The 12,518-nt window shown below is 37.0% G+C and overlaps 1 protein-coding gene across 1 annotated transcript in view; it reads right to left on the bottom strand.

The window, feature by feature from the left end:
* LOC135205613 (ankyrin repeat domain-containing protein 29-like) overlaps positions 1-12,518 on the bottom strand; it is a 481,897-nt gene that overhangs the window by 15,234 nt on the left and 454,145 nt on the right. The window contains exons 3-7 of the mRNA XM_064236405.1: positions 8,921-9,019; positions 8,049-8,147; positions 6,791-6,970; positions 3,840-3,956; positions 3,581-3,676 (exon numbers count right to left, since the gene is read on the bottom strand). Coding sequence (XP_064092475.1) covers positions 3,581-3,676; positions 3,840-3,956; positions 6,791-6,970; positions 8,049-8,147; positions 8,921-9,019 — 591 coding nt within the window. The remainder of the gene's footprint in view (positions 1-3,580; positions 3,677-3,839; positions 3,957-6,790; positions 6,971-8,048; positions 8,148-8,920; positions 9,020-12,518) is intronic.

Here is a 12,518-nt window from a genome sequence, read left to right as displayed (position 1 = left end):
CGAGGTATTGCATCAGAAATCGCGGCGTTTCTCACGTCACGACGGCGCCTGACGAGTTCCACAACACTCCTGCCGATTTTGGAACCATCATGAGAACAGGCACCTCCAACACAATGCGCTAATGCCTCCTTGAACTTCTCGAAAATACGTTTTCCTTTCCTTTATCTTTCTTTGCTATGAAGCAATTACCATCACACGCCCCCCCAAAAGAGAAAAAAATGAAATCAACTTATTTTTTTTTTCTAAAGAGAAGCAAGAATTAAACAGCGGGGAAACAATTCTGCATAAAGTTTTAATCCAGTCAAACACGCACGCCTCTCCACTCACACACTCACTCGTGCGATAACAGAAAACAGTTATTAGGCTACTCATTCTGAGAAATCTCTAATACATTATCCTTTCCCCTTATATGAACTATCTTCAGTTTATATTCTTGTAATTCTAAACTCCAACGCATTAAACGTTTATTCTTGTTCCTAAACCTCTCCAAATAAACTAACGGATTATGATCAATATGTACACAGTTAAAACAGAACCGCTACGTGCGTAAATCTCAAAGTGTTGCAAGGCTGTAACTAAACCAAACAATTCCTTTTCAATAGTGGAATAGTTCTGTTGCGCTTTATTCATTTTCTTTGAATAATAGGCAACTGGGAGTTTCATTCCATTCACTTCTTGTAACAAAACCCCTCCTACGCCAATATCACTGGCATCGATCGCTAAATTAAATTCCCTACCAAAATCGGGTAATAATAGAACTGGCTCGTGAATCATTATAGCCTTTAACTTGTTGAAGGCTTCCACACACGCGACATCAAACACAAAACTGCGTCCCTTCTTAAACAGATTAGTTATGGGAGCGCTTATTTCTGAGAAATTTGGTACGAATCTATGGAAATACGAAACCATTCCGAGAAATCTCATGGCCTGTTTTTTAGTTGTTGGGATTGGGAAATTCAAGATAGCTTTTATGTTCCGATCCTTTGGACAGATTTTACCAAGACCTACCTACCTTATGTCCTAGATAAGTAATAGAGGCTTTCCCAAATTCGCACTTTTTTAGATTAAGAACGAGATTCGCTTTGGTAAGGGCCTTCAAGACTCTCGCCAAAATCCTTACATGATCCTCCCAAGTCTCTGAAAATATCACAAGATCATCTAAGTACACGACACAGTTGTTAATGCCATTTAAAACTTTATTCATTAACCTTTGGAAGGTACTGGCTGCGTTCTTCAAGCCAAAAGCCATAACTTTGGGCTCGAAACTACCAAATGGCGTTATAAAGGCGGAAATTTTCCGGGCTCATTCACTTAAAGGTACTTGCCAATAACCTTTAGCCAAATCAAGCTTTGAGATGAACTTGGAATTTCCGATTCTATCTAAGCAATCGTCAATCCTGGGTAAGGGAAAATTACTTTGCTTCATTACACTGTTTACCTTCCGGAAATCAATGCACAATCTATCTGATCCATCTTCCTTTTTCACCAGAACTACCGGGGAACTCCATTCACTCTCGCTAGGTACTATCAAATCATTATCTAGCATGTAACTAATTTCCTTCCTCACAGATTCTGCCTTTTCTGGGTTCAGACGATATGGACTTTGCCTAATGGGTTTCGTGTCCTGCAACTCAATATCATGTTCTAAAACATTGGTTAGGCCTAGTTTGTCACTAATAGTTTCAGGATAATTCACTAAAACATTACGTACTTCCCTCACCTTTTCCTCTTCTAAACCCTGATTATAAACTTCGAAATTCTTAAGCACCTCAGAGTTTTTCTCAAAGCTAATTTCTTTCTGGGACACCGTCACTACAGGCACGGGGCGTTCGTTATATTTCTTGAGCAAATTTACATGCAGCCACTTTGCTCTACGTTTACCCATATCTATTAAATATTTCAGATTCCCCCTCTTCTCTAAAACTGAAAAAGGACCTTCGAACTTATACGATAAAGAGGGACCTTCTTTCTGGACTAATACTAAAACTTTATCTCCTACACAGAGAGGTCTCTCTTTCGCTCTAAGATCATGTTTTCGTTAAGTTTCCCCTTGACTCTCCCTCTCAGTCTCCTTCGCTATACTCTGTTTTTTTTCATCTGTCCATCCGCCTGTGGTGTTTTTGTATGGCAACACTGCGTTCCGGGCTTTAGATAGTTACATTCAGCTTACATTCAACGATTATACTAATATTCTATTTCGAATGTTAACGGTGTAATTCGCATACAGTAAATTATTAAAACACTTTTCAGTTGCAAATGTACGCCCAGATATCCTTTTATTTACCTAAAACTTACACATAGCGTAACTATCTAAAGCTCGGGACGCAGTGTTACCATACAAAAACACCACAGGCAGATGGACAGATGAAAAAAAAAACAGAGTATAGTTGCCAAGCATCCCTTAAACTCTCTGTCTCCTTCGCTAGTTGCCAAGCATCCCTTAAACTGTTTTTATAATGCTCTAGGTTAGTGATGTAGTCCTCACTACCTTCTTTACTCATTAAGGTACATTTTAACATTTCCAAAGGACCTTTAGCGGTGTGACCGAAAACAAGCTCAAATGGACTAAATCCGGTAGTGTCGCTCGGTGCTAACCTTAAAGCTAACAGAACGAATGGTAACTTTTCTTCCCAGTCGTGTTCGAAGTTCTTACACAATTTCCGTAAGCAACTCTAACGTTTGATGAAATCTCTCCACAATGCCTTGTGATTCGGGATGATAAGGTGTGGAAGTTACGAGTTTGATGCCTAACTCTTTCATTCTATCCTTGAAATATTTGGATACAAAATTACTACCATTATCACTATGTATAGTACGAGGCAGACCAAACTTAGAAAAATAATTCAACAATCGTTTAACTACGGTCCTCGCGTTGCCGCTTCTTATGGGTACCGCCTTGGGATAGCGAGTTAGTCTATCAATGATTGTCAACAGATATATATTCCCTCCCTTACTTCTAGGCAAAGGTCCAACCAGCGAGGTCATTCAAAACCTTTTTCTTGTTAGTGGATAGGTCTTTCTAGTTTGGGATATAAGCTACTCTGCCAAGAAAAAAAAATATTTGCTACAAATTTTGAAATCTAAAACTTTCCACCGGGACTCAAACCTATGCACTTAACTTGCTTCTGAATTTAGTTCTCCCATGATGACCAAAATATGATTTGGGAACGTGATGAGACAGATGAAACGAGATAGTACATATGTCTTTCCTAAGGTGCGAGACCAAAAGAGTAATGGTGGAAAAGGGACGATGCAAAATGTGTTGTCACATCTGCATGTAAAGGATATGAATTGAACCTAGGGTAATCGCTGTAGACAAAGAGATAGCCCTCTCGTCTCGAGTCCTTATACTCTATCAGTGTGTCAATGTGCATTATAGTACTGGCCAAGACCAACTAGAAGGGAATTCTTTGAAATTGGTTGGTCTGTCTTATGAAGCCCTCTGTGGGACCATGAGACTAACTTCTCTGAGGACGACCAGCGGCTAAGCTTTCAAAACTTATGTTTGAAACATGAGGACTGTGTAATATGAGTATGTAAAATGATAAAGCATGCAAAGACAGCGTAGCATTTAATTTACCCTTAGCAGGCCAAGATGGGGCTTATATGGTAGGAGCTCATGCACAACTTCCACATGTCCCTTATGAGCAGCTTTAAATAATGGAGTTGCGCCATCCTGAAGGATAAAAAGAAAAAAGAAAAATAAATGAGCAAAGTTGTCAAATCAAGGCATCCTCCACAGTTCCTATTTCATATTTCGACCCCAATAATAGGGTATGAATATAAACAGCCCTATAGTATACATATATCAACAACCTGAAGAATATAGTAGTACTTACATGTCTACATATATCTACATTGGTGCCATGGTTCAGAAGTAAACGTACTACTGCATGATGGCCCATCTGCGAGGCAATCCATAATGGACTGGCACCATCTAACCTCCTTACATTAGCCTGCAATATGTGGCAATTTTAACATTCTTAGGAGAGATAAATTTCATAAGACAATTTCTTATAGTTTACCTACTGCCTGTGATTGAGTTAAAAAAACTTACGATTTTTGCCACCATACTAAAAGTTAACAAGAAAATGTCTGTCTTAAGTGTTCTTATGTTCTTTTATTTATACCTTTGTGGAAATTAATATCATAGAAAAGGTGCTATAATTATCATAGCTAGATACTCTTACTTTTTGAGATTACTGGCTATTGCTCAAATCCTGCAGTTTGAAGCAAATGGGAATCTGCATCAAATTTTATGGTCAACGTGATAGTTTTGGTAAGACATAGGGCTTTTAATAGTGTTGTAGACTTTAGAAATGGAAACTATACAGAAAAGTGATTTTAGTGGTGTTGTGCATCTTTTTATTACATCATTATGGAGGAATGCAGAGAAGGAGCTGAAAAGCAAGTGAAAAGGGTTAAAACACTTTATATGGAAAAGATAAAATTGTCCCACCCTCACCAAAATATTCTGAACATGATATACTTTATAGTCTACAATAGCAGATTTGCATGCAATGGTGGCAAAAACCAACACTATGTTATTATCTGGAAACAAATGGTAATTTACAGTAACATGAAAAAGCTGAACATTTCTTTAATAAAGAGGCCCTAAGTTCTTGACAAAATGTTATTATACAGTATATACAAAGTAAGTTATATAAGCTAACAGTACTAACGATGTCTTGGTGTCCATGCTTCCCCCCATATCGCAGATATTGGCTTGAGGGTTTAAGCCTTCCCTCATTAGGGCAGTATTTTACAGATCCTTTTGCCACTCTATTCAGCATTCATTTAGACTCTTCTCCATCAAGGTATACATATGATGAGTTTTATTTGGAACAAAAAAAATCTTAGAACCTTATGCAGATGGATAGTGCGTATTTCTCATTCTGGCTTGGGATGCATATATGTACCTAGTACATATTTCTCATTCTGGCATGGAGCCTTCATTGATTTTGGATGAGCAAACACCAACAAATGTCAAGAACTATTTGCACATTAGAACCTGTAACAATCTCAAGGGACCAGCAACCTCGATCAAAAAATCAATGCTTCCAGATAAAGCATAACACTGTCTGGAGTACATTACCAACTCAGATACGTATATATGGTTAATGCTACTATGATTTATAAAAGCATTACTAAACTTCTAAACACTCATTACAAGTTTAGTGTGAGTGACCGTGGGTTTCAATAAGGCCCCAAAAGGCCACAGAGTGAGAGAGTTGAGTTTATTGTTTCTACCAAATGCAATTTAAATATATTTTTCCCAGCACATTAATTCAGGGTAGTAGTGTTGGCCAGTATGGGCAAAAAGGATTTGCCCTTGGTGACACTTGCCATAATCTTAAACGCCTTGACTAGACAATACATTGCATGATGCCTAGTAATTCATTAAAATGCTACTATTGGGAATCCTCATTCACTATGATGGCAAAAGCAGCAAGAAGCACCTAATTAGTATTCTAGGGTCTGCCTAAGTGATAAATTCCCACTTTCAAAATATTTATGTAAGGTTTTCTGTCTGCAGTGTTAGACGTGGTATACAGTACAGTATTTTTTCCCTTCTTCTGTCTTGTGCAATTCCTGCCTGAACTTCCTCCCAGTCCAGGACTTCATCAGTGCCTTTCTACAAAGCTACTATACATAATTGATATTCTGAGACATCCTAATGCTTTTGGCACTTAAAAAAAATTTCCATTATTGTAAATAGTATTTGTGTTATTTCTTCCAGTCTCTATTCAGTTTGAATAACCCCTACACCACTCTTCCCATACATAACCAAATTGTTGCAACAATTCTTACTGCCCTCTCAATATCTGCTTCAGAATCTTGTATGTTTCATCTCACTGCACTTTTATTTTTACTTATATCTACCTTCCAGTCACCAGAGGCTTAGTTTTGCTTAAGGGTTTAGTTTCAGTCTGTATTTTATCCACCCTTCCATCTTAAAAGTGCCTTTCCTGAACCTCTTCCTCTGATTCTGCTGATAATACCTGGTCATCTGCTTATACAGTAATGCTACCAAAGGCCTCCCTTTCGGCACTCCATGGTAGCTTAGTCCATTACTATGATAAACAGTAAAGAATGCGGTGCTGATCTTTGAAGGGCACCAACATTCATCCCAAATTCTTATAATATACCTGCTACTATAACACACTAAACCCTCTGTTTTCATTAACTACTACCAATTGATTCCTTAATAACCATCTACTTGCATCTTGGGAATCACTCATGCCTCCTTATGATGCTAAATACGTACATGTGAATTCTGATTACAGTATTAACCAGATGATTTTTCAGTTTCAAGTAATTTTGCATATTTAGAAATATACCATTCAAAAGAAGCAACATAGCTAAAACTATCACAGCTAATACAATGCACCACTCAAGATTTTAACAGTGCAATTAGAATTAAAGACAATTTGCAGCGTCCCTTCGGCCCCTAACTGCAACCTCTCTCATTTTACCTCCGTTCATATTCTCTTTCGTCAATCTGACTCTCCACCCTCTCTGAAAATTGTTTCCTAGTGCAACTGTGAGGTTTTCCTCCTGTTACACCTTTTAAGATCTTCTTACTGTCAACTTTCCTTTCAGCACTGGATGACCTCACAGATCCCAGCGCTTGGCCTAAATTGCATATGACATTTTAATAAACAGATGTACAAAACTGAAAACATCGTCTGAAAATATCAGGTTATCTAAAACTACTGCAGAAGTGGATGAGAGTAGGTACTACTTTGGTGAAATGCAACCAGCATCAAGTGACCTCTCCCGTAGTTACCTTAGCACCAGCTGCGAGCAGCGTCCGGACGACACTAGTGTGGCCATTCTGCGCAGCGACAAAGACCGCAGTGGCTCTGTCTTTCATAGCACTTTGTGGGTCAGCACCTCGGCGTAACAATTCTTGCACTACATCCCAGTGACCACACTGGGCAGCCACGATCAAGGCTGTGCCACCATCCTGAAAGTACGATCCGCGATGAAATTTTTGAAGGAAATGTTTCCAAAGTTCACATCCTTGATTTAAGAATAAAAAGAGCATATCTGTCCATGGTTTCTTCACATAGAGTACAAAACTAATTTTGAATCAGATCTAGCGATCAATTGACATATTTTTGTTAAAACCAAATCAATTTCCAGAAATACTACTAGACATAATCTTGTGAAGTTTTAATGAATTTACCCCTCGACGAAAACTGCATTAGGTTTCGTGACCCGACCCCTTATGTTCCGCAAACAAGTCATCACTATAAATAAAAAGACATTTTCGAAGCCCACCTGGCGCAAACAGCCATACGTTGTGAAGTTAGAAGTTAAACTTAATAATGTTTCTTTTTTTTATTGCTTGCTTGTTTTTTTAAACGTTTTACGATTAAAAGCAAATATAAAAGATTATTGTGCTTGCCTTCTCTACATTTCAAAGTCTTTTGATAAATTCCGTTTTATGCATGATTTTCAGTAACTGTTTTCGAGTAACACTTAAATGTTTTTGTGTGTGTATAAATTTTGACTGTTTCTGTCTCAAAACAACTTTTACACATTTCCATGTGATTAATCTAACTGCCATGTCAACAGGCCATCAAAACTTTGTTTAGGTATTTACTAGGTTTTGAACTATGCCTATGGACTGTAGAAGAATCTCAACAGATTGCCAAGGGGACACGGTATATCTTTTAGTATTTAGCTTTAATATAATTAAAAATGAAGACACTGCAAACTGGTAGGGCAATATGTTATCAAAATGCAAATAAAAAAATACCAAAAAATACATTGGAATGCCAAGAGGCAAAAATACCACCATAACAGAGACTAAATGAAAATGTATTCATGCGAGAAATACTTTTTATTTGCATGGTATATTTCCAATTTCCGATCATATGACCGAATGGGCCCTTTGAAGTGCAAATATTTCTACATTTCTCATGAAATATGCTGCATATCAAATGTCAATTCATGAAGTAACTTTTCAGTAAAGATGTCAAAATATATATAATGTTTCTCGTAAAACGAAACTTCCCTGATCTTGACACATCACTTACCTTCGAGGCTTGGTTAATCTTCCCGCCGTTGTCGAGAAGTAGATTAACAATGTCCAAGAATCCTCCCTGGGCTGCGAAGAACAGAGCTCCCGTTCCAGTCTGTGAAGAAGAAAAGAAGAAAATTATTATTATTATTATTATCAATCTTCCACCACAGAACAGAAAACTAACGGTGTTGCTAAACAATATATTTTGTTTGGTGACTTACAGTACAAAGGTTAAAAAAAATCTGAGAGAAATCTACAAAGATTTTGATACAAAAAATGTTTAGCTGGAACCTTGCATGAAAATTCGAATACAGTATAGCGGTGCATATACCATTACATTATATTAAAGGAAAGCTATATTCACACTTTTAATGCTTTAAAGTAAAAACTCTCCGCTTTCCTTAAAGCTAAGACTTTTATAAGGCAGATGTCTATATTCATGTTATTCCTTAATAAATGAAATTAAACCTACATGGGACCATGACGTGATTTAAGATTTCTGTATGATTTCGAGGGTTAAATACCAATGAAATGCGGTTAATTACTAGCAAATGTGGCGGGAGGAGGAGCTGAAAAAAGTTGACGTGGATGAAAAGAAGTTCCATATTATTTGTTTGTTTTACCAGATGATAGTAAAATAAACTAGTTTACACAAACTCTCAGGTCAAGTCGAGAAGAAAATCTCTATTGGACGAGTGAGCAAATTAAGGATGATCTAATATTTACTTTTTCAATCAATCAATGAAGTATTTATTAAAATAGGAAAAAACTTAATTTATCTACCTGTCTCCTACCGATAATATCCTGAATATTTCCCCAATTCTGGTTTCCTTACTGCTAAATATTAAAAAAAATGCTAAAAAAATAAACCGATTTTTAACTTACATGCCTAGTCGCATTAGGCTCAGCTCCCTGTTCCAGCAACTCCCTGACCAATTCCACGTGCCCATTCGCCGCTGCCAGAATGAGAGGAGTGGTGCCATCCTGTGGAGAATACATGATACATCAGTCATACTACTACTACTACGAATACCACTACTGTCATTATTAGTATTGCTTTGGGATTAAAAGAGAACATTCGTATAATCTTACTGACGGTTGTCTAATTCGACTATATCCCAAAAACCTTACTTAGCTCATAGGTAAGGAAGCTATAGGATGATTTTACGATAATGTTCATTATTGATACTGTTAATAGTATCACTGGTCGAACCACGGTTATGTTAATGAACATTTAGTTCGCCAGTGTCATTATCATTATGATCAGCTGGTACTGATTACAGCACCATCGTTTTTGTCATTGCTATTATTGCCTCGGGCCTCATTATCATAACTCTCAACTGTCAATTACGACATTGCACTGCCACAAAGCTGGTCGGAAGAGCTATTTGATTGCAAGGAACTACTGTCATCAACTATAACGTTGCTGTTTATCTGTTCAAACCAGTAAGAATGAATCACTTCTGTTACAGGGTTGGTTTGGTGCTTTCATGTCGACTGCATACCGTGTCCATGCGCCTAATGGGCAACAACAACTCAGTATCTTACTAGTTTTATACCTAAAACCCAAATATACCCGTAGGAGGGTAGTGCTATCAGTGCACCTCATGCAGTGCACTGTAGGTATTACTTATACTTTGCAGCGTACCCTCGGCCCCTATCTGCAATTCTTTCGTTCCTTTTACTGCACCTCCTTTCATGTTCTCTCGCTTTCATACGACTTTCCACCCTCTCTAACACTTGTCTGATGGTACAACTGCGAGGTTTTCCTCCTGTTGCACCTTCCAAGCCTTCTTACCGTCAGTCTCTGTTTCAGCGCTGAATGACCTCTTAGTTTCAAGTGCTTGGCCTTTGGCCTAATTCTATACTCTATTCTCTAAAACCAAATTAAAACAACAGATTTCGAACAAGAAGCCATGAACGAGGGGGAAATTATCACCCACTAAGACGACGACGCAGTTAGATGTCAAATGTAGTACTATCCAGGAGACGACTACGACGCAAATTTCCAAATTCGAGATGGGTGAGATTTATCAGTTATCACCAACGTGAACTCGTTAAATGTCACCGTATTTCTCTTCATTTTAATCAGGTTGTTGTTGGTCGATTTGTGAATTAATAATTTGCAGTTCCTGGAACGCTACACCTGTATTTGACCATCAACCACTTCACTAGCATAGTCGTCTACTAGTTAAAAGACCGTTTTGGTTAATGCGACATCCCAATATAGTCTCCATCTGGTTTTGATGATAAGTGACGAATCAGTAGGAACACAAACTTATAACTCGTTAAAAACATAAAAAAAACACACACACAAAACAGTTTAAGCCCTTGTATACCTCAAACTGCACGTTCGCCATGCTTGCAATGTGGATGGTTAAAGGCAACAGCCTCTGACCTCACTATAAAAGTTATCACTTTTAAAATCACACCTTACGTTATCAATGACAACGAGGCAATATATACCGATACATATCGACGGTTGTCAGCGGATTGAATTCATCACGATTCAACTAAAAAGCAAATGCCTGTGCGAGCCAGCGTAAAAAAAATGTTTGCTCTCGACAACTACAATAGCTGCCGTTTACTAGGTATATAATGTTATGAAAAACGCAGTATAATAGAGATGATAATACTGATCAAGTCTATTAATCGTCTACGCTTCCCTTCACTGGCAAGGGGAAGAACAATGCCCTCAAGCGTCCTCTTTTAAAAGTCATACAGAATTGAATGGCCACTTGCCTCGCACAATAATGAACGGCTTTAGAGGACCCTGACAAAACGCCAGAACCCATTCAAACGCTCACTGTTCACGTATTGTGTGGATTTTATATCGATTTTCAAATGCAAGACGCCTGCGATTTACAAAACGATGCTGTAAAACAAAGTTAGTGTCCACAGACAGAGGCTCTGGATATACACAGATGATCTGTCTAGGTAATAATAATAATAATAATAATAATAATAATAATAATAATAATAATAATGTCGACGGAACCGTCCCTAACGCACAAATACGGTGGGAAACTTCTCTCGAAGAAGAAACCGGCATCGAGAAATACGCACTCCGCGTCGTTCTTTTATCCATAAACAAGACTGGATTCTGGAATTAACATTCTGGAATTTTGAAACATTTTGCTGTCCAACAATTAAGTCCAGTAGCCATATTTTGATTTTCAGGTTTTTAACAAAACTACTAGATTCATATTTTTATAACTTGAACTGCTGAGTTATGCTGAGTTAGCTAAGACTCACCATAGCAATACTATATCCAATAACATTTATAGCATAGGTTTATACCATCTATAATCGCAAGTAGAACCACGTGAAATCGAAGCCAATGCATAAACATGTACGTTAGCGTGTTTATTCAGGCGCGAAATCGAAACCAAATTCCCTTATAACAAGACCGTGTAGGATGAATAGAGGTAGTGGGGGAGAGCGAAGAAAACTAGATTCTATCGAATGAAAGAAATCCGAGTCAGGGCTGCCTACGCAGAGGAGACGAGGGTTCCGAGGTCAGGCTTGATGTTCGAATCCATCAATGGAAGAGAGAAGAGAGAGAGAGAGAGAGAGAGAGAGAGAGAGAGAGAGAGAGAGACGGTACCAAAGAATGAGCCGCAGCAAAAAGGGTGAGACTACTATAGTGCAGAGGCACAATAAACATTCGTTTTGCTGGCAAAGTTAAGCATCGCTGGGTATTGTCAGTGGGCTACCTGGGTGGGTGAGACCACCTCGCAAAACCAGACTTCGTCGGCATACACCCCTCTGACAGGGGCGTGATGGGGGGGGGGGTGGGGGGGGGGGGGGCAGTGAAGGGCACTCGCCCTCAGCCCCCCAAGCTTTCTAGGGGCCTGCAAATCAGCAATAATATATATATATTATATATATGATATATATAGATGTATATATATATATATATATATATATATATATATATATATGGATATATATATATATATATATGTATATATATATATATAGTATATATATATTATATATATATAATATATATTATATATACTATAGTATATATAACTATATATATATATATATATATAATATATATATATATATATATATATTAGTATATATATATATTATATATATTATATATATATATATATAATATATAGATGTAATATATATATAACTAATTTAAATTTTTCCCTCTCTACACTTCAGCCTTATTTATATTTTTCGAAACTTAGTTTCGTGGACGATGACCTTATAATATATATATATATATATATATATATATATATATATATATATATATATATATATATATATATATATATATATATATATATATATATATATATATATATATATATATATATATATATATATATATATATATATATATATATATTTATTATAAGGTCACTGTCCACGAAACAAAGTTTCGAAAAAATATAAATAAGGTTGAAGTGTAGAGAGGGAAAAATTTAAATTAGTTATTTTTAACATGCTAGGAACA

Source organism: Macrobrachium nipponense, chromosome 24, assembly GCF_015104395.2.
Source record: "Macrobrachium nipponense isolate FS-2020 chromosome 24, ASM1510439v2, whole genome shotgun sequence".
In the NCBI taxonomy this organism is placed as follows: domain Eukaryota; kingdom Metazoa; phylum Arthropoda; class Malacostraca; order Decapoda; family Palaemonidae; genus Macrobrachium; species Macrobrachium nipponense.
The sequence above is the reverse complement of the archived record's forward strand: the minus strand, read 5'-3'. Positions and strand labels throughout refer to the sequence as shown.